The 22,864-nt window shown below is 43.2% G+C and overlaps 1 protein-coding gene across 1 annotated transcript in view; it reads right to left on the bottom strand.

The window, feature by feature from the left end:
* LOC139415609 (patched domain containing 4) overlaps positions 1–18,310 on the bottom strand; it is a 33,517-nt gene extending 15,207 nt beyond the window's left edge. The window contains exons 1-2 of the mRNA XM_071163723.1: positions 17,711–18,310; positions 14,813–15,293 (exon numbers count right to left, since the gene is read on the bottom strand). Of these exons, the coding sequence (XP_071019824.1) occupies positions 14,813–15,293; positions 17,711–18,310 (1,081 nt within the window). The remainder of the gene's footprint in view (positions 1–14,812; positions 15,294–17,710) is intronic.
* Positions 18,311–22,864: the final 4,554 nt, after the last annotated feature.

Raw genomic sequence — 22,864 nt, 5'->3', positions numbered from 1 at the left:
TAGAGCAATACTTCTCATGAAAACTAGAAGAGAACAGTTCATCTCTTGTCAACCCTCAACCAGGAAAGACTGGCATGCATGTTGTTGATGTTCTGCACGTGCAGTTAAGGGCAAGGCGTGCTGCCCTCTATTTGAGGCAGCTGCAGCTCTGTCTATTCTTTGTTGCACTTGACCATATTACTGGACAGTAATCAAGATGGGACAAGACCAGAGCCTGAATAACAGACATACCCCTCCCAATCTTCACCACAACTTTGTCAATATGACTTGACCATAATAATTGATCATCCAATGTTGTAGCTAGGAGTTTAGCTTCCCCAACTTGATCAATGCTCACACCCTTTATGTACAACTCCAGCTGAGGTGTAGGTCTTAGAGAATGTTTTGAGCCAAATACAATGCTTTTCGTTTTAGATTCATTTAAGACAAGTTTATTATTAATCACCCATTCTGATACTGACTGTAACTCCTTATTAAGAATTCCAGTTAGCTCACTGGCTTGGGCGGTGACATATAGAGTGTGGAATCATCCGCATACTGTATATACACTATATATACTTAAGTATGTGGACATCCCTTCAAATGAATGGGATTTGCTATTTCAGCCACACCCATTGTTGACAGGTGTATAAAAATGAGCACACAGTCATGCAAACTCCATAGACAAACATTGGCAGTAGAATGGCCGTACTGAAGAGCTCAGTGACTTTCAATGTGGCACAGTCATAGGATGCCACTTTTCCAACAAGTCAGTTCGACAAATTTCTGCCCTGCTAGAGCTGCCCCGGTCAACTGTAAGTGCTATTGTTGTGAAGTGGAAGCATCTAGGAGCAGCAACAGCTCAGCTGTGAAGTGGTAGGCCACACAAGCACACAAAACAGGACCGCAGTGCTGAAGTGCGTTGTGCGTAAAAATCTTCTGTCCTCGGTTGCAACACTCGCTACCGAGTTCCAAACTGCCTCTGGAAGCAATGTCAGCACAATAACTGTTTGCCGGGAGCATCATGAAATGGGTTTCCATGGCCAAGCAGCCGCACACAAGCCTAAGATCACCATGCACAATGCCAAGCGTCGGCTGGAGTGCTGTAAAGTTCGCCGCTATTGAACTCTGGAGCAGTGGAAACACGTTCTCTGGAGTAATGAATCACGCTTCATCATCTGGCAGACCAATGGACAAATCTGGGGTTGGCAGATGCCAGGAGAATGCTACCTGCCCCAATGCATAGTGCAAACTGTAAAGTTTGGTGAAGGAGGAAAAATGGTCTGGGGCTGTTTTTCGTGGTTCGAGCTAGGCCCCTTCGTTCCAGTGAAGGGAAATCTTAACGCTACTGCATACAATGAGATTCTAGACTATTCTGTGCTTCCAACTTTGTGGCAACAGTTTGGGGAAGGCCCTTTCCTGTTTCAGCATGACAATACCCGCATGCACAAAGGGAGGTCCATAAAGAAATGGCTTCGAGATTAGTGAGGAAGAATTTGACTGGCCTGCACAGAGCCCTGACCTCAATCCCATCGAACACCTTTGGGATAAATTGGAACACCGACTGCGAGCCACGCTGACATCGGCCAACATCAGGACCCCGACCTAACTAATGCAAGTCCCCGCAGCAATGTTCCAACATCTAGTGGAAGGCCTTCCCAGAAGAGTGGAGGCTGTTATAGCAGCAAAGGGGAATCAACTTCCATAATGTCCATGATTTGGGAATGAGATGTTAGACGAGCAAGTGTGCACATTCTTCTGGTCATGTGGTATAGTAGTCATTCTAGCTTTGTGTATGAGGAGTGTATGACGAGTGGCAAATAATTTGTTAAAAAAAATAGAGGAGAGTAACGCCCAAGGCAACTTCGCTGAGGAACAGCCCACTGTATATATCTGATGTTAGAGAAGCTGTGTGTGCATGTTCGGTATGTACAGTGCCTTCTAGCCAACCAGCGCTTTTATAAGCCCAGTCATTGCACAGTCATTCTTAATGCAATCATGTGTTAAAAATATTTCTGGGGCCTCGATTAATTGCTAATATTTGTATTTCTCAACTGGTAATTGGAGGCAGTATGCTGGAGGCAGTATGCATTTTGAAAACATATAGCAACTTAATTGTTTGAAACCTGAACGTTTTGCTACATATTATGAGTCATGTTTTACCTTACGTCAAAGTCGACAAGGCAAAATCCTACCATATCGGTGGAGGCAATTATTTATACAGACGTCCATATGCCGTTGAAACCAGTAGTTTATTTCTCTCATGTTCTATTGGTTTTCAACTTTCATTGTCCGGTAGCCAAATGCACATTCCTTCGTAGCCTACTGCCTTGTGCGCATTGCTGCGCTAATAATGATAGTTTATCTGTTGCATCAGATTCATCGATTTTTAATGTTTTCTTTTATGTAGTCTAGGCCTACTGGTTGTATGAATTTGGGATCTATTGTACTGTTTGGGATAATTCTTTCTCGAAAAGCTGACCAATAAAATAGGTAAACTTTTCTACTATGCTGTATAGCAGATTGACATAGGCTCATAGGCGGCGCGGCGCGTCTATAAGGCTGGGGGAAGCTAAGTAAATTCAATTGCCATAATTATATAACCTAATTAGCCTACTCCTGGCTATACATAAATAAATACAAAATAGGCTACTAAAGCATGATTTGGCCACAGAGGATCGTTAGCTTCCCCTAAATCACATTGCCTACAGTCAGAAGGAAAGGCTGCACGGAGCAAATACCAAAGAGATTAGTGTTGAGTTGCTACTGTCAGTGAAAAGTAGAGAGGCCCAGGTGTTTTGCAATATTTCAAAATAAGAGAAGACAATGAAAAATGAACAATGAAAATACTCTAATCTGTATTTTAGTTATCAAAATGCTCACCTTAATTGAGTGAACAACACTAGGCATATGGCCTATCTTATTGGTACCAACCGAGCTCATCGGCCATGTCCCCAGTGAGTGCGCACCACGCATATACACTTTGTCATTGTTGGGTCAGTGCCACTTAAAAGTTTGTTTTTGGACAATAATTTCCTTTTCCAGTTTAGATGGACATCATATTCTATTTGTGTCTCCCCTTCTCGTAGACCTATTATATGGACAATGTCGTCAGGAGAGTAGGCTACCCTGTAATTTGTTGTGTTAAAAAATATTCTGCTAATGTCTCCAGTCATATAAAGTGCAGTAAAATTGCATTAAATGTGTTTTTCCAGTGCTATGAAAGAATAAAGAATAAACAGATCTGATATTGCCCCTATCCCAGCCTCTACACTATATTCAGCCATGCATTGAACGGTCTTGCTGCGAACAAGAATTGAGTTACTATCCTAAATTATGACTATCAAATCTACTCATCACATTACGAATAGAAGGCTATTTTACATGAATCTGAAAATGTGATGCATGGAATGCTTTATTATAAAGGAGGATTTTTATGGTGAAAATGTGCTTCCTCAAACTTGAAACTCACGCTCCGCCTATGCATAGGCTAGTGATTTTGCTGTTCATCAGTCGTCTTCTTGGATGAGGAAAAGTGCGCGGTAAAAGCACACATCATTGCCTCTTCGACTTGCATGTTCTGTTAAGATTAATGATCATAATCTAAATGTGATTTCTGTCATTCTGAGCACCGTGGGTGGACGCCCTAATCAGATTATGCACCCAATGCATATGGGTCCGGTACATTTCTCAAATGTCTGGTAAATTTAAATGCTGCCAGTTAAATGTCCCGCCACATTTTCATAACGGAAACCCTGCTCCAAAGTCTTTTTCCATTGTTTTATGACATGTATCTTGGTTTGGAAATGTAATTGATCCAATTTAGTCAGTATGTCAACAATATGTCAACCAATCAGCTGAGCAGCCTGACTTGTTTGCATAATTTCTTTGAACCATACAATTTTTATATTTATCATCAATCAAGAGGGCTCTAACTGTTCTCACAGTTAATTTCCTTAACAGGCGCATACTTGGCAACAATTGTCATGAATACTTTTACAAATACTTCCAGTGCTGCATCTGGATTCACTTCCTCATACACATCAGACCAACATACATCTTTTACATCTTCAACAAAAGAGTCATGAGGAAACGTTTCATATGAACTCGTATAAATGACTTTAGGCGCAATCTTTGGCACTTTGGCTTTCCATGTTATTGCCACATTGTTATGGTCACTACAGCCAATAGGAACTGATATTGCTTTGGAGCTAAACTCTGCAGCCTTAGTGAAGATATGATCAATACAAGTGGATGTCAAAGATCCAAAAGTACTGGTATGCACTCTAGTTGGATGAGTGATAAGTGTTAGCACTTGGTGGCATATAGCAAAACCCTAAAATAATAGGCTTTAGATGAGGCAGGTGAACCTGCAACTAAAACACTTCAATAACACTTGACATGAGATCTTCTAGTATGAGCTATTTTTTTGTAATTTCCTGGGAGATAGACATAACATTATTCACAGTCCATCAACCAGTTGATTCCATTCCTTTACTTAGATTTGTGTGTATTTGGTATATGTTGTGAAATTGTTAGATATGACTTGTTAGATATTTAAATTTAATTAAAACATGTCACTTTTATTTAACTGGGCATGTCTGATTTACAATGATGGCCTAATCCAGGCACTTGTCATCTCCTATCTGGACTACTGAGACACGCTGTTGGCTGGGCTCCCCACTTGTGCCATCAAACCCCTGCAATTTATCCAGAATGTTGAAGCCTGTCTGGTGTTTAACCTTCCCAAGTTCTCCCATGTCACCCTGCTCCTCCACACACTCCACTGGCATCCAGTCAAAGCTTGCATCCACAACAAGACTATGGTACTTGCCTACGGAGCAGCAAGATGAACTACCCCTCCCTACCTTCAGGCTATGTTCAAACCCTACACCCCACTTCGTTCTGCCACCTCCGGTCTGTTGGTCCTCCCACCCCTAGCGGAGGACTGCTCCGTTCAGCACAATCCAAACTCTTCAATTGTGGATTTCCAACTTCCCCTGAAGCTAAGCCCTTACTATGACTGTGAAATGTCCCACATAGCTATCTTAACTGTGAATGCACTAACTGTAAGTCACTATGGATAAGAGCATCTGCTAAATGTCTAAAATGTAAAACAACCAATAATGACAAAGTCAAAACATGTTTTTAGAATTTACATAAGTATTCACAACCCTGAGTAAATACTTTGAAAAAGCACCTTTGACAGTGATTACAGCTGTGAGTCTTTCTGGGTAAGTCTCTAAGAGCTTTCCACACCTGGATTGTGCAGCATTTGCACATTATTATTTTCCAAACTCTTTCTTTGCTCTGTCCAATTGGTTGTTGATCATTGTTAGAGAACCATTTTCAGGTCTTGCCATAGATTTTCAAGTAGATTTAAGTCAAAACTGTAATTCGGCCACTCAGGAACATTCACTGTCTTCTTGGTAAACAACTCTAGTGTAGATTTGGCCTTGTGTTTTAGGTTATTGTCCTGCTAAAAGGTGATTTAATCTCCAAGTGTCTGGTGGAAAGCAGACTGAACCAAGTTTTCCACTAGGATGTTTTAAAATGTTTTATTCTGTACAGGCTTCCTTCTTTTCACTCCGTCAATTAGGTTAGTATTGTGGAGTAACTACAATGTTGTTGTTCCATTCTCACTTTTCTCCTATTACAACCATTAAACTCTATAGCTGTTTTAAAGTCACATTTGGCCTCATGGTGAAATCCCGGCAACTGAGTTACGAAGGACGCTTGTATCTTTGTGGTGACTGGGTGTATTGATATACCATCCAAAGTATAATTTATAACTTCACCATGCTCAAACGGATATTAGATGTCTATTATGTTTACCCATCTACCAATAGGTTCCCATTATATATATATATATATACATACACCTATTGGTAGATGGGTAAAAAAAAAATATATATATATATATATATATATATATTTTTTAATCTCTGCCCCACATGCCCTGAAAGATGGGTCACGACTGGTGTGTATGTGTTTGTGTGTCTCTGTGTCTGTGTGTCTCTGTGTGTGTGTGTCCTCGAGGCAATAGGTCCATTTGTGTGTACATGTAGCACGCCTTCATCCCCAGTCTAAGGCCTGTAACAGTAATGAGTTGGATCAATGAGCTGATGTACTGAGGAAGAGCTTTCTGGGCTGCCTATACTAGCACGATACACCCACCAAGTGTCTGTCTGTTTCACACTCATCCTGGATGAGGCGACTGACTCAAAGTTGGTGGCAGCAGTTGCACAGCACTGAATACGAATGACTTGTCTTTGACGCAACAGCACTGACAAATTAGCCCAAGAAGTGAAATAGCTGCCTATAAACCTACATTATTCTATTGCTTCCACTGCTCTTAGGAATTAATGTGTTTATGTGGAATGAGTAAATTTGGTGGCTCTCTTTAGTGGTGTAGTCATATGGGACATCTATTCATTAATTCCATGGACCTTTTGATCATGAATGATAATAACCACCACACTACTAATAAAAATCACTCCTTAACCAGACAGGCGACAGTGTTATTCCCTCTTCTCTGTAAATCCCACTTTCACTCATGGTAATTAATCAGTGTGATCATTAGGAACCAAACACATTAGCTGTAGCATTTCCCACTGCTTTCTTCTCCATTCTCATTGGTCCTGGTGGACTGGCTTTTTCCATCAAAACATATATCTTCCGTGTCGCTACTCGAAAATTAAAATGATTCTAACTTGACTATATACTGTAGATAGAACAACCAACTGTCTGCATTGACATACATTGCTTAAATAAATGACCATCCCCTCATCCTGAAGTTATTCACCATGGGGTTCTCTCAGAATGTTTCTCGTAACTATTTCACTATCTCTGATTGGACATCTGTTCCGGGACACTCATCTGAGCACAATTAATTGGTTCTTGTTAATCAAGGCCTAAAGAATATCTTATTCCCTATGGCAATAATCACAACGGCTATGAAGTTGTCACATGTCACATCATAATAATCATCCTACGTTCATGACAATAATATTTATGAATGTGTCATCAGTTGTTCCAGTCCATCAGCGGCCGACTGGGTCCCAGAGGAGCCCTGTTCACCACGTTGTGTGAACAGCCGTGTCCAGTGTCACTATTCATCAGAGCCTGCGGGATAAAATCAATGCCTCCAGAATGGTGTTGCCCAGAAAGGAAAATGCAAAACACTGTAAATCAGAAAGGACCTCCTGTAGAGAACTATTAACTGTGATTGATCTGACTGTGGACTATGGAGAGGAAGCATGGCGTGTGCAGGGGAGCACTTTCAAAATGAAGATGAGAATGAGATACGAGTGGGGCTGTGGCGGTCATGAAATTTTGTCAGCTGGTGATTGTCAAGCAAATAACTGCCGGTCTCACAGTAATTCACCGTTAATTAACATAAACATGTTTAGCATCTCCTGGCTTCCATGCATAGCCTACAAGCCACTGATGCAGACTTTTGGAACATCTACATTTGTGACCGAAAGCCTCGATTTGCGATTATGTAGCAACATTTGAAGTTGTGTTTTTTACAATGGATAAAAGTAGAGACTCAGAGCTAGAAAATGGTATATCATACACTGCAGTTGAGGAACAATGGAAAAGTAATTCTGCTTTGAAAGTTGATAAACTCGTAACACCACTTTTAAGAAAATGGCCCTTGAATATTTTGATACACCTACTGGAGAGCTCTTCTTTGTCTACACCCACTCAGAATCGTTCACACCTTCTTAAGCATTAGCCCCAACCATCTCTTTAAGGATTCACATGTGAGGCCATGTGGTAAACACACCCTATATCAAATAAAATCTAAGTTTATTTATCCCATGCACAGGATACAGAAGGTGTAAATGGTACAGTGAAGTTGTTACTTACATAGTAGCAATATCAAAAAAAAGAAAGTGTAAAGATTATTAGATGACGCTTATCCAACACACTTGTCTAAATTGATGGTTAATGTGAAGGAAATTCTATAACTACCCCCAAGCCACATCTAGCTAACATTAGGCTATAAATAGCAATGCAAATGGATTTCTGATCCAAATAATATTACTACACAGATCATACATGTAACGTCAGCTAGCGAGCCAGCAAGCTAACGTTTGCTAGCTAACTAACAGTATGCTTTGACTTGCAATAATAACGACTTTCTGACAAAATTAAAAACATATATCTGAAAATGTAGCTACTGTAGACTCTCACCCGTATAAATGGATGACGGCAGACTGGAACCATTTAACTGTTTGTAGCTACAGTTCATCTTCTTTTGCCAGCATTGTGACAAATCACTCCGGTTCACACTGACGGGGGTGTGGGTAGAAAGTAGCCTGTTAAATTTTTCAAACGGATCTGTCGACAGCACCTGCTACATTCAAGGTATCAATGTTGTTGAGAAAAGTAGCACAACTTTTGTAGATCTCGATGGCTAATGTTATATCTTTCAAAAACATCACGGTAGAAAGGACTGTCAACACACACCGAACAGCTCACGTTATAGACAGAAGCATGTTACATGGCAGACTAATCCAAACTTATCTCCCAGAATGTCCAGACTATCCATTATCTTTGTATCTCTGATACAAAAGCTAGCGGGAAGGTTCCTCCCTTTTTCCATGGCTAAACTAACTAGGCTAGAAATGTAAGAATGTATTAGTATTTATGGATGGAATACAAGTTTTTATTAAGGCACATTAAAGTTCACATGTTCCAGAAAGCATTTTGATAAAAAATGAACGTTTACGTTCAAATGCTGCTCCTATGATGTAGTGACGTGCAACATTCACCTAATTTCCTGAAATGAGGCACATTTTAAAAAGCCTAATAAATCCATTTGATATAGCCTACACCATCACAATAAATTCATTATTTATTCTGAGGTCTGAAGAAACATGATATGAAGAAAATGTAGTCTATTTCAGAAGAACAGAATAGCATACTCTGAGTTCTCCTTATGTTAGGCCCTGATCTGGCAATGCATTGTGGCTGTAGACTGCACTAGTTAATTTAGTAGACAAGATTTGCTTTGAATTCCGGGGCATTATTTTTCATTATTTTGTAGGATGAAGAATACAATCGAACATAGCTGAATAAAATAGAAAGGATATTTTCTCCAAACGATTTCCAGGGTAGTGCATACATGCGGCTATTCTGCTTTGAGCAGTTATCAAAGGAACAGGTCCTCCTGTATGCCTAATTTAAAGTAATTTATGCAACTTTAGTTGTGATACAAAAGTTGTGCGATATGTTTAGATTTTTAATACATTCTAAGGCTGCATGATGAAACTCTAATGATGATTAGAAAAAAATTGCATGAAAGGCATGAGCTCTGATTTGATTCTTGTGCATGCTGCACACACTTTATCAGTCTCTCATTCACAATTTGACAAGCACTTGATAATATTCTCACCAGGCCTCGAATTTCCCGGCAGCATCCCCCTTGTGTGGCCAAAGTGGTCGTTGTGCCCTTGGGCTGAATATAATAATTATAATACCTTTCTACCAGCTGATGTGCTCTGGAGCACCTCTCACTCACATGGCTCTCTCAGATATCTAAATTCTTATTAACCAATGCCTGTCACGTGATTGGGTCCTTCTCACAGCTAAGAAGTAGGCTACGAGTGAAGACAGATACATCGGGGACACAACTGTGAGCGTACCTCTTATCAAATTCCGAGGCGCATATTGAAGATGTTAGAAGAACTGTCCGTCAGGCAACAAGATGAGTAGGTCTAACGAACAGCAATAGCACTAGCCTATGTCAATCTACTATCCCCTGTAGTACAAAAGTTTATATATTCTATTAGTCAACTTTTCCTTTTGTGCAAGATGTAAATTGGGCTCCCGAATGGTGCAGCGGTCTTAGTGCAAGGGGCGTCATTGCAGTACCTGGTTCAAATCCAGGCTGCATCACATCTGGCTGTGATTGGGAGTCCCATAGGGCAATGCACAATTGGCCCAGTGTTGTCTGCGGTAGCCTGTCATTGTAAATAAACATTTGTTCTTAACTGACTTGCCGTTAAATAAAGGAATAAAAAAATTCCAAACAGAGTGACCGAAAATGTGTCCGAAAATGTGATAATGCATGTAATGCTTTAGTATAAAGGTGCATTTTTATGGTGAAAATTATCTTCCCCAAACTTAAGCCAGTTAGATTCTACACCGGTTGTAAAGTAGAATAAAGTTCTTAATTTTAAGAAGTTATCACATATCAATCACATATCACAGTAGTTGTGATACAAACCATATCAAAGCATATAGGCCTACGGGCTAGGCTACATGAGATGTGCAACTATGATTCTAAAAAGTTGCAAAAAAAGGCATGCGCTGTTTCATGCCTTACCGCACACGAAGGTCATCATTCACAAGTGATAATACATATTTCACAGTGATATTGTCACCCATCAGACTATTCTTGTCTTTACATATACTAAATAATTGTCAAGCCTGCTCCCGCTCCTCCTCTCTGGTGCTCGAGGGCACCAGGCGGCCCATCGTTACGCACACCTGTCACCATCGTTACACGCATCAGCGCTTCATGAGACTCACCTGGACTCTATTACTTTATTGATTGCCTCCCCTAGAGGTCGACCGATTATTCGCGAGTGAGCCAAAGGAGCCAAGGTAAGTTGCTAGCTAGCATTAAACTTATCTTATCAAAAACAATCTATCTTAACATAATCACTAGTTAACTACATATGGTTGATGATATTACTAGTTTAACTAGCTTGTCCTGCGTTGCATATATTCAATGCAGTGCCTGTTAATTTCTACTTCGCCAAATGGGTGATGATTTAACAAGCACATTCGTGAAAAAAGCACTGTCGTTGCACCAATGTACCTAACCATGAACATCAATGCCTTTCTTAAAATCAATACACAATACACAAGTATATATTTCTAAACCTTAATATTTAGTTAAAATAAATTAATGTTAGCAGGCAATATTAACTAGGGAAATTGTGTTACTTCTCTTGTGTTCTGTGCAAGCAGAGTCAGGGTATATGCAGCAGTTTGGGCCGCCTGGCTCGTAGCGAACTGTGTGAAGACCATTTCTTTCTAACAAAGACCGTAATTAATTTGCCAGAATTTGACATAATTATGACATAACATTGAAGGTTGTGCAATGTAAAAGCAATATTTAGACTTAGGGATGCCACCCGTTCGATAAAATATGGAATGGTTCCGTATTTCACTGAATGAATAAACGTTTTGTTTTCGAAATGATAGTTTCCGGAATTGACCATATTAATGACGTAAGGCTTGTATTTCTGTGTGTTTATTATATTCTAATTAAGTCTATGATTTGATAGAGCAGTCTGACTGAGTGGTGGTAGGCAGCAGCAGGCTCGTAAGCATTCATTCCAACTGCACTTTCCTACGTTTGCCAGCAGCTCTTCGCTGTGCTTGAAGCACAGCACTGTTAATGACTTCAAGCCTATCAACTATAAATATATACTGTATATATATATGTATATGTCAATACCAGCCGATTAATCAGTATCAGCTTTTTTTGGTCCTCCAATAATCGGTATCGGCGTTGAAAAATCATAATTGGTCGACCTCTAGCCTCCCCTATATCTGTCACTTCCTGATATTTCTTCCCTGTGTCTGCATTCATGTTGTTTTGCTCCCCCTGTTCAGACGCTGTTCTTGTTTTGTTATATGTCCGTTTATCCATTAAATCTTCACTCCCTGTACTTGCTTCTCGTCTCCCAGCGTCTGTCCTCACAGAATGCAGACACCAATATTGGAAGCATCAGGGAGTTTTTTGGGGGGGGGGGTGCCGCTGCCGAAGGAACCGGGGGTGCCTCAGCTGGCTTGTTGGACTTCCATTTCCATGCCTTAGCTGGCTCGAGAGTTTATCTCGCCTCGGTTGGCTTGGCAGGCTCCCATCCCATGTCATACCTCAGACGGCTTTTCGGGCTTCCACGCCTCAGCCAGCTCATCAGGCTTCCATCCCACGTCATGCTTCAGACGGCTTGTCGGGCTCCCACGCCTCAGCCGGCTCGTCGGGCTCCCACTCCTTAGCCGGCTCGTTGGGCTACTACGCCTCAGCCGGCTTGTCGAGCCACCACGCCTCAGCCGGTTTGTCAGGCTCCCACGCCTCAGCCGGCTCTTTGGGCCTCCAAGCGTCATCCGGCTAGTCGGGCTTCCACGCTTCAGCTGGCTTGTCCAGCTTCCACGCCTCAACCAGCCCGTCAGGCTTGACTAGGTGGTACACCGGGTGGTGCCCCTAGAGGGGGGAACTGTCACGCCTGCTCCCGCTCCCCTTACGCACACCTGTCACCATCGTCTCCCAGCGTCTGTCCTCACAATAATATACTGTATGTGTGAAATTAGTTTGATCTATAATGGACCATTCTCTTGCACCTGTCTTGGAACAGGGGCATTGGAAAAAAATATGTCTATGCACTTAAATAGCAAAATGGAGGACCTTTTCCCTTGGTTCATTTTCATGCCAGCCAGGTAGGCTATACTTCTGTTCAAAGCAATATGCTTAATATTAGGAAAGTTGATAAATAAATACAGTAGGCCTAGCCTATACAAGCTGATGGGATCCTCCTCTTTTTAATAGAGGCCATCACTGTTTTCTCATGCAATTGCATAGACTATAGAAATGTTGCGCAACATGAGCTCATGAGCTCTCATGAAGTGTTTGAATTGATTTTGGAAAACATTTGCATCGCTATCAGAATGATTAGAGGGACAATAGAGTGCTGAGTACCCGGCAGTTTAAAGTTTGGTTGGCTATGAATGACCATCAGCAGTATCAGAGCTTGAAGAAGCCTAGTTACCACGACTAAACAGTCACGTGGAATTTGACTGCGGTCATGACCCGTGACTGCCGGTGAGGCGGTAATACAGTCACCATAACAGCCCTAGATACAAGTACTAGGTATAGGAATTCACTAAGGCCACGTTTTTCCAGGGTGGTGTTCAGTAGTCATGAAACGGGAGAAATGACATTGAAATGGAGTGAAACTCCCACAAAGGCCACTGTGCCTGCCTGCAGAACCATTCTGTTTAGCATACACACAGCGTCAACATATTTGAATTTGCTCCATTAAAAAAAACATTCTTGATATGATTTATGTTCTAGGATTGTGAGTCAACTCTTTCTGGATGATAAAAAATTCCATATTTTCCAACACAGAGGAATCATTAGAAGAACTGCAGAAACTAAGTACTAATTTACAGTGCAGTAAATTAAATAGTGTGTGGGTGAGGTACAGCATACAGTAGGTGAGGGTCGATATCCACAGCTCATTTGGAGCAGAGAGATAGAATGGGAGGCAGTGCCCTGCCAATGTGTCTGTGTCATGCATGTTTCATTAGTCCTGGTACAAAGCCCCCTGTTTCCCCCCAGCTACCCAGGGAGAGGAGAACTGACAAGCTCAGCGCTACAGTAATTGGCTTCACTAAGATGACATCCCAGATATACATAGTTGGGGAAAGACATGAAAAGGTGCACTGTGTTAAGACTCTGTCCGGCTGTCTCATCTTACGGTTGTCCACTGGCGTGGTGAGAGTTAACTGCCAACCTGTAGGTTTTTATCCCAGTCCAAAAAGTATTGTTGAATGATTGAGGTCTGACTTTCTCTAGGATAAAGTGAAATTGGTTCAAGTACAATTTGTCAGATGATTTAATATTACAGAATTAAAAGATAATTTTGGACTTTGAGTCTGTTGATAATTATGTTTTATTAATTTTGAGGATAACTACAGGATGGACTCAAGTACAGTCTTTACACTATAGTGTCATCACAGGAGGTGGGTGGTGGACATCTGTCGTCTCGGAGGACCTGTCACATGTATTTAAGTTCCTCCCTGCCTATGTTCGTCCTCCTCCATTCCTCCCTGACTCTGTCTCCTTCCCTGGTGAGACACAACCGGGGTCACCAAGATGCCTTTGCCTCCTGTTCCTGCTTCTTACTTAGAGTAGTCTCAGCCTGCAGGGCTTGACTGACCTCTGAACCTTTCAGACTGGGAAAATAGGTTATAAGGCAGAAGCCACGTACACAGGAGATCTCCTCGTGATACTGTGGCTTTGAATGGTTTGAGTAGAAATTAGAGGACAACTCTGCTGGGAAACGTTTATACCCTCCACCGACAATGGGACAATTATGATAGTGATGTTTGTAGAGGTAACAGGTTTGAACTGTTGAGATTTGTTGTTCTTGAATGTATTTTCCTCTCTGCAAGTCCCAGGTTTGCCTCGTTGTAATTAAGGGCGTAGGACAGGTATAAATGCTTGTCTATTTCATTCAGGGGATCCCCCTACTACAGTATGTGCAGGCTGGGATTCCTTGGGAGAACGGGTGTGGCGACTGTGGCCTAAACCAAAGTGATGACAATGGATTGTGAGTATGTTTATGGCAAGGTTGCCCCTAACCACTGGTACCGTTCCCCTTCTCCCATGGCATGCGTCCCTAGGTATGCATTTTGTGTGTTGGCCAGAAATGATAAGAATATTGATTTAAACGTAATACATTGATTGATGATTGAATGCTTAAGTGCTGATGAAACTCTGAGGATGATAGCAGTAATTGTACGGAGTGCTAGGAGCTGAAGATGGTGTCCATGAGAAGCTTTCTGATTGTTTGGGAAATATCAAGCTTGTTATACTGTCCTGAAGGATGTGCTGTAAGACACACACATATGCAGTCACACAAACACTTGCAAATTTACAACACACTGCAACAACAAACCGAAAACAATCAGCGTAGCACAGGGTGCTCCTCTTTGAGGAAGCCCACAACAGCCAATTACCCTAATCCCCTCCCCAATAGGCAATATGGCCACTGCTGATAAGGCTAAGCAGCTTCACACTCACCCATGGAGAAGAATGGGATCCCCAGCAGCGTGGAGTTAAACTTCCCGTCGGAGATGAAGAAGATGCCAGCGGAGGTCACGTTGGCGATGGCTATTGTGAGCACACCCAGCAGACCCAGGAAGGGCTTTCCCCTCAGGCAGTCCCTCATTGAGCTGGAGATGGTGGCCGCCAGCAGAAGGAGCACTAGGCTGACCAGCACCTCCCCTTTGGCCAGCACTCCCGTCTGGTGGAAGTCCCTCCACAGGCTGAAGGAGGTGAGAGACTGGATGTGCAGGTCCTCGCTGAGCGTGGACAGGCGTGTGATGAGGGTGCAGAAGGCATTCTCCCACTTCTCTGCGATGACGTCCTGCACCACGGGGCCATGGTTGCGAAGGTAGTAGGTGATCTGGATGGCCCGGGCAAACTTCACCTGCTGGTCTCGGCTGTTGGGCGAGAAGGCCACTCCACCCAGCTGGTGGCCAATGAAGGACACACGACCATCCTGGGGGAGGGAGCACAGCAGACAGGTTACTATCAGACACACTGAGAGAGGGATCTCAAGTCCCTACAGAGCATAGCTGGAGATATGCTGTTTGGTTTCTGTTACCTGATATTAGCAACAGTTGTAATTTGTAGTTCATTGTGGATTATGGTTAAATCGTGTAAATGATTTGAACACAGTGGCCCACCAATCAACCATTACAATATGCATGAATTCCCATATTTGATACATTTTACGTTAAGATAAATGCTATATCATACTTACCAAGCAATAGTAAATGGATGCTATGGCAAACTATTCCCATTATTTCTAATATAGTAAGTTGAATTGTGTATCTTGGAATTCATGCTTGAGAATGTCCCATTACTACGGCTACTAAAGAATGCACTGTACTGCATGATTACTTAAACACTGTTGAATAAAAAAATGCATTAAACCAATCACTGGCTTCCTAGTTGTTTTTAGACGGGCATATTGTAGGTGTCCTATTAGATCGGAGCTCCACTAGTATAGCGATGCAGTGACAATAATTCTCCCAGAAGGTGAATGATATGTGGAGATGAGATATATGACACCACTTGACTGCCCTCCAGAGAAGATGGATCTCTTGGACAAGTGGATGAACAGCTAACTTGTCAGTCAATAGTGAAACGATGCAAATGTAATAAAGCATTGTTTGTTCATTTCAGACAAGGGCCCTAGCTGGCTTGATTTGATCTATGTTTGCAGCTATTGCACTGTACTGTGGCCTACTGTACTGTACAGCCAATAATGAATCTCTTCAATGCAATGTTTTATGTTGATTGTACAAGTGTAACGTCAGCAAGTGTGGGATTCCATGGGGTATTGTAATTAAATATCACTTACACTGTCAGCACAATAGGGAATTGCATGATATCATTGCCATTTATTCCCTATCATTATCATGTAAATGGAATATTCAGTAACACTGGGCCTGAACATTCATAGTATCAACCCTACACCACAAGGACTCCTCATACGAGCAGAAGCCATGAAATTCTGACATAACATTCAGGGATTTAACATTAGTAGTGCAGTGCTGTGGCTTGGGTTAGCATCAGACTAGTAAACAAATTAATAAAGCCACCAGCTGACATCAAAGCACTGAATGAAGAGCAAAAAAAACGTGTCAAGACAATCTGCACAGACAGACGGGGAATATCAATGATGCAGGCGACACAACACGGCGAATGAATGGCGCTGTAGAAGTATCTGCCAAGAGGGGTGGAAAAGAATGTCAGTTTATTCTAACCTTAAAGTGGGAACTTGGGGGTTGGTGTCAAGGGGCGCACAAGGGCCAGAGCCATAGGGAATGAGGCAACTGCCTGCAATCAAAGTGAGTGAAGACAGTGGCCTTGGATGTAGAGTAATGAACAGTGGTAGGATGTGCAATCTAGAAGTGATTTAGGGACAGCCCAGGTTGAATGAAAAGAGCAGGCCCAGTGCATTACTCACAGCTAGGCCTGGTGCAGGAGGATTAGCTACCTCCCACTAGAGATTCTCTTATTGGAGGATATACAACACTAGCTAGATTTGTGCCTAAAATACTCTGAGAAGCATAGACCTAATTTAGCACAGAACAGTTTTCAACTCAGTAACGAGCCATGTCACCCACTATAGTGAGTCTTACTCAAGGCAGATCATACACAATATTCTACTTTCCACACTCATTCACTACATGTGCTCAATGTGTCATGGTATTATCAACAGATCTGGTCACCTGTTGTAAAATTAGGCTACCTGTTGTAATTGTGTAACATCTGATTAAAACATTAACCTAATTTATAGCCTACTGTCTAAAATGACATGAACAGAGGTAGCCTAACAGCCTTGCTATTCGTCTGCAGAGGGCTGCACCACAGCACACACTTAGGAGGCATAGCAACATCTTACAGGGGAGGAGAGGATGCAGGCTCCATACTAGTCGATCAGCAATGTCATTCTATATGTGCAGGAGAGGGAGAACTACACTGCATCAAAATAAGAAGGGGGACATTCCCTCTATATTGGAGCAGAGCGGGGCCATGCAGCCAATTCACAACCTGCAGCTAACAACTAGCCTACATTGGCTGTTCAATCCATTCAGAGTATTTCCTTGCCTTGCCTGCCTGATATACGAAGACATCCGCAGTCTACATAATAGGCTGAGTGAATACAACCACTGCTCATTGAGAAATGAATGCCGGCTTCAGACAGTAGGTTATAGTCTCATTGCAGATACATTGTCCCACTGCTAATCCAGGTCATTCGGAGTTTGGGGTAGCAACGCACGTCGGTCATCTTCTCTTTAAGGGTAACTGTCACCACATACGATACTCAAATCGGTAATTGATGCCCGCGGCCGGCGGAAACATTGTAGACTATCGTGTAATACAACTAAATCCTCGCCGTCTTACCTTTAATGTGGTATTTGGATAGGTCACGGGCACCTTTGAAAAAGTGTGATTCGATAGAATGGCTAAGCGGATATCTTCGAATATCGTAATTATATCATCCAAGAGGCATCGCTTATCCTGATGGCTCAGGACACAGAGATGAGCGAAAGTGTAATTGAATCCCTTGTAATTAACCCGCAAATCCAGCACCTGCTTGTGAACCTGCAGGACCTGGTCGGCTAGCTCCAGTATATTTCCCCCAGACTTGGCCAGCAGAATCAGTCTGCCATATCTGCCGGGGGTGTGCAGGTCGGAATACAGCTTGTTTTTTGACTGGTCAATGGGGAAAAGGCTGTTCGCAAGACTCCGCTCTACTTTAGCAAAGCTGTGTGTCGGGGCAACCAGTATCTCGATGTCCGTTTCGGGCTTGAATCTGCTCAGGACGGTAGATCCGAAAATGATGGTTAAGACTGCGGGAACGGTGAGGAAAAAAACCGGATGCCTACTAACAAATAAGCCCAGCCAGTAGAAAGAAGCTTTGAGCCCTCTGTGTATCATTTGCCGCAGCATCCTCCTCCAGATCCAGCTTGCAGATGCCCAGCTTCTTCCTATGAAGCACATGTGACATGAGGCTCGGTTGCCCAGTTTAGTCAATCCGAATGAGAATACACTACACCTATAAAAAGAGCACTGCAGCAATTTGCAACAGGAACTGTCATATACTTATCATCTCTGCTTTTTTGGTTTCATTTCAAGCCATTCCCCTCCTTTTACTACCCGCGGACCAGTGACTATTCCTATTGCTCCTGCTGCAATAGCAGCAAGCCGCGGCCGTCTGATGTGCATGTGTTCCTAGTTCTAACTACACTATCAGTGGCGCCTGATTTATGTAGGCTACTTGACTGTAACCATGTGCTGGGATTAAGGGGGAAGACGGGGTAATGCTGATGGTGGGTTATTTTAGAAGCACACACAATAGCCATATGAGAGTCGTGAAATATTAACTGGTGGCACAATGGCCAAATGCACTTCCTGAAATCACTCCCACCTCATGAATGGGGAAACCATACAGTTGCGCGTAGATCTAATAGCCAGTAACCCAGGTTAGCCTCTTGAGAGAGGGAGACAGCGGGTCCTACACAGCCTTTCAAAGTCATGGGGAGTTTACTGATAAAGTACTTTTTGCACCCTAGGAGATTTATGCTTCAAAGTCAAGTAAAGACACACTAGATTGCCTCTCAATGCGACACTTGTTTACATATGCCACCCAACCTGGGACAATAGTGTCAGTGACATCATTGGGTTACAGTAGGCTAGCTCACTTTTATCTGTTGGGATTCAGTGACAAAGGGCCTCAAGTCATCGTCTGGGGTCACATTTCTACAGTAGCCTAGGTCCTACACCAATGTAGCGTTTATATATTGTAAGTATTTGCGTTGTTGGGAATTTTTGATGCCTCACAATAAGTATTGTCAATCGTCCGATGTAAAAAAAATATATAATAATAAAAACTAGCAAATAGAGGCGATTCGGAACCACTGAAGTGGACAGCAACGCAATCGGAATTCGGAAGTTCAGCACCAGGACAGCAACAGTCTCTTCGCTCATGGGGCGTTTAAGTCCTTAACAGAGCCTGACAGGCAGCCTGTCTCCCAGCCTGCATGCCGCCCCCTAGACCAGAGCCAATCGCATATGCAAGAAACAACTAGCCATCAAGCCACATTCAAACAGAGCCAGAAACCCGAAGCCTAAAGGAAAAAGGTAATATAGCTAGCATCTTTCAAAATTAAAGCAGCTTTATACTGATATATCACTGATATTAAATCAGAGTGATTTGTTGTAGATATGCAATATTTTTGTGTTTGTTAGCTAGCTTGCTTAGAAGGGCTGCTTAGCATACTCAGTTGGCTAGCTAGTCTTGTGTGCTAGCTAGATAGTTAGATATGTAGTCAGGATGCTGCCTTGGAGGCTGTTTCATGAGAAAAGCTACTCGCAGGCATATTATCAGTCAACATGTCTCATAGGCTGATGCATACTATCCAGTGGGTGAGTTCTATTCTTGCCAGGCTGATCAGATTCAATAGCAGCCCTAGAGGCTCATAAATCAGGGTGCTGCCTTGTTGGCTGTTTCATGAGTCTATCAATATGAATGGTGTCAAAACTGCTACCTGACATTAATTATAGTCATCATTCAATCAATGATTGGATGTACTACTTTGTTTCACTAATGCTTTCTCTTGGTGTTATAGATGTGTTATGGTTGACTGTGACATGAAAGAAATAAAGGCAATCAAATCAGCCGTCCCACAGTCTGCAGTGTTACTTTGCTGGTTCCATGTACTACAAGTAAGTATCATCACACTATCTGACAGCCTCCTGTCAGAATTCAGCGTCACAATGATTATTTGAAATATTTACATATGAACATGCTTGCCAGGCTAATTGCCAGGCTAATTGCCAATTTGGAAGCAATTGAAAAGGTAATTTAGTCCAAAAAAGGTCAGCATAACAAGGAATAAGAAGAAGGGTCTAAGATCTGAACTGTACACCGTTGGCTAATAAGAAAAGACGGGGGGAAATGTTAGGGATCTATCAGCAAGGATCGCTGAGATAAGAGGAATGGTGTCTCTGAAGCATTACGGTACAGTAAGTTATGCATCTGATATTGTGTAACACAATATTGTTTCAACTTAATGGTGCACTCCTTAGTCCTAATATAAACATAACGCTAGGCCTGCCACATGATGCTGAAGAATGAGGTTGGAGAAATGTTTACCTCTCTCAAATTCATTTTTCAAAATAATCATAGTAGCCTCACATGGCCACCCTGAACTCGTGAGCTTGACTCTGTTTCACTTGCAGTTTCAAACTATGAGTAGAACAGTGGAAGCTCAAGAGATTTCAGGTCAGTCTTACTCTTATGAGGTTATAGTCATAGTTCTAGACTGCTCAGAATGGCCACCAGTGACAGCCCATTGGGAGTTTTGAATGTACTCTGAAGCCATAAAATATGTCTCTGTCATTGAGAGGTCTGTGTGTGTTTGATACATGCAGAATTTTGGGGGGGAGAAATTGCCCCCAATGAGGAAATAAATGCTGATGTGATTGTGACACACCTGACTAGTTCAGCAGAGGACCGAAAGTCAAAGTGATAAGCCATTTGAGAAGGCACGTTAACAGTAGATGCCTTCAGAAAGTATTCATACCCCTTGACTTATTCCACATTTTGTTGTGTTACAGCTTGAATTCAAAATGGATTACATCTTTATTTTCTCTCACCCATCTACATACAATACCCCTTAATGATGATGTGAAAATATGTGTTTAGAGATTTTAGCAAATGTATTGAAAATGAAATACAGAAAAATGTAATTTACGTAAGTATTCACACCCTCTCACGCCCTGACCATAGAGAGCCTTTTTATTCTCTATTTTGGTTAGGTCGGGGTGTGACTAGGGGGGGTGTTCCTAATATAGTTTTTTTTTTATTTGTTGGCCTGGTATGGTTCTATGTTGGCCAGCTGTTTATCTTTGTCTCTGATTGGGGATCATATTTAGGCAGCCATTTCCTCACTGTGTTTTGTGGGATCTTGTTTTTGTGTTGTTGCCTGTGAGCACTCCTGAACATCACGTTTCATTTGTTCCTTATTGTTTTTGTGCTTTTCATTGAATAAACATGTGGAACCAATATCGCGCTGTGCTTTGGTCCGAGTACGCTTACGACGATCATGACAGAAGATCCCACCACAACAGGACCAAGCAGCGTGCCCGGGAGGAGAGGGTATCCTGGGATTGGGAGGAAATAAAGGAGAAGACATCCAGGACTTGGGATGAAATCATGTCAGGACACGAAAGCCTTCCTTGGAAGCAGACGCAAGGAGAGAAGGGAGGACAGCGACGACGCCGGGGTTCGGCGACCACATAGAAAGCCCAAAAGACAGCCCAACATTTTTTTTTCACAGGGTGGTCGGTGGAGCCAAGGAGTGAACCAGAGCCAGTCTGGGAGAAGAGGGAGAAATTGGAGGAGAGTGAAAAGAGAGAGTCGGAGACCGTCAGTGAGTTGATGGAGAAATTGGAGGAGAGAGAAATGAGGGAGTTGTTGTGTTGGTGTATGATGCATGACATTCGCCATAAGAAGCGTGTTATCAGTTTGATGTCACCTGAGTCAGCTCTCCGTACTCATCCTGAGGAGCGTGCTATCAGTCTGGTAAAAACTGTGCCGGCTCCACGCACCAGGTCTCCAGTACGTCTCCACAGCCCTGTACGTCCTGTACCAGCTCTCCGCACTCGGCTTGAGGAGCGTGTCATTTGTCCTGTACCATGTGTGCCGGCTCTACGCACCAAGTCTCCAGTACCTTCACAGCCCAGTATGTCCTGTGCCAGCTCCCCGCACTCGCCGTGTGGAGTGTGTCATCTGTCCGGGACAATATGTGCCAGCTCTACGCACCAGACCTCCAGTACGCCTCCACAGCCCAGTACGTCCTGTGCCAGCTCCTCGCACTTGCCCTGAAGTGTGTGTCACCAGTCCGGTACCACCTGTGCCGGTTGCACGCACTAGGCCTCCAGTGCGCCTTCCCAGTCCGGTACATCCTGTGTCCATCCTTGCAATTGCCCTGAAGTGTGTTTCACCAGTCCGGTACCACCTGTGCCGGCTGCACGAACTAGGCCTCCAGTGCGCCTTCCCAGTCCGGTACATCCTGTGTCCATCCTCGCACTTGCCCTGAAGTGTGTCCCCAGTCCGGTACCACCTGTGCCGGCTCCACGCACTAGGCCTCCAGTGCGCCTTCCCAGTCCGGTACATCCTGTGTCTCCTCCTCGCACTTGCCCTGAAGTGTGTGTCCCCAGTCCGGTGCCACCTGTGACGTCTCCACGCACTAGGCTTCCAGTGCGTCTTCTCAGTCCAGAGCTTCCAGCGACGGTCCCCAGTCCAGAGCTTTCGGCGACAGTCCCCAGTCCAGAGCTTCCGGCGATGGTTCACAGTCCGGAGCCTCCTACGACGGCCCACAGTCCGGAACCTCCTGCTACGGTCCACAATCCGTAACGTCCTGCTACGGTCCACAGTCCAGTCCAGTCCAGGCACGGCGTCCAGTCCCGCTCCAAGGCCGGAGCCTTGTGCCCAGTCCGGGTGCCCAGTCCGGGTGCCCAGTCCGGGTGCAGCGTTCAACCCAGCTCCAT

Source organism: Oncorhynchus clarkii, chromosome 8 (assembly GCF_045791955.1).
Source record: "Oncorhynchus clarkii lewisi isolate Uvic-CL-2024 chromosome 8, UVic_Ocla_1.0, whole genome shotgun sequence".
Taxonomy (NCBI): Eukaryota; Metazoa; Chordata; class Actinopteri; order Salmoniformes; family Salmonidae; genus Oncorhynchus; species Oncorhynchus clarkii.
The sequence above is the reverse complement of the archived record's forward strand: the minus strand, read 5'-3'. Positions and strand labels throughout refer to the sequence as shown.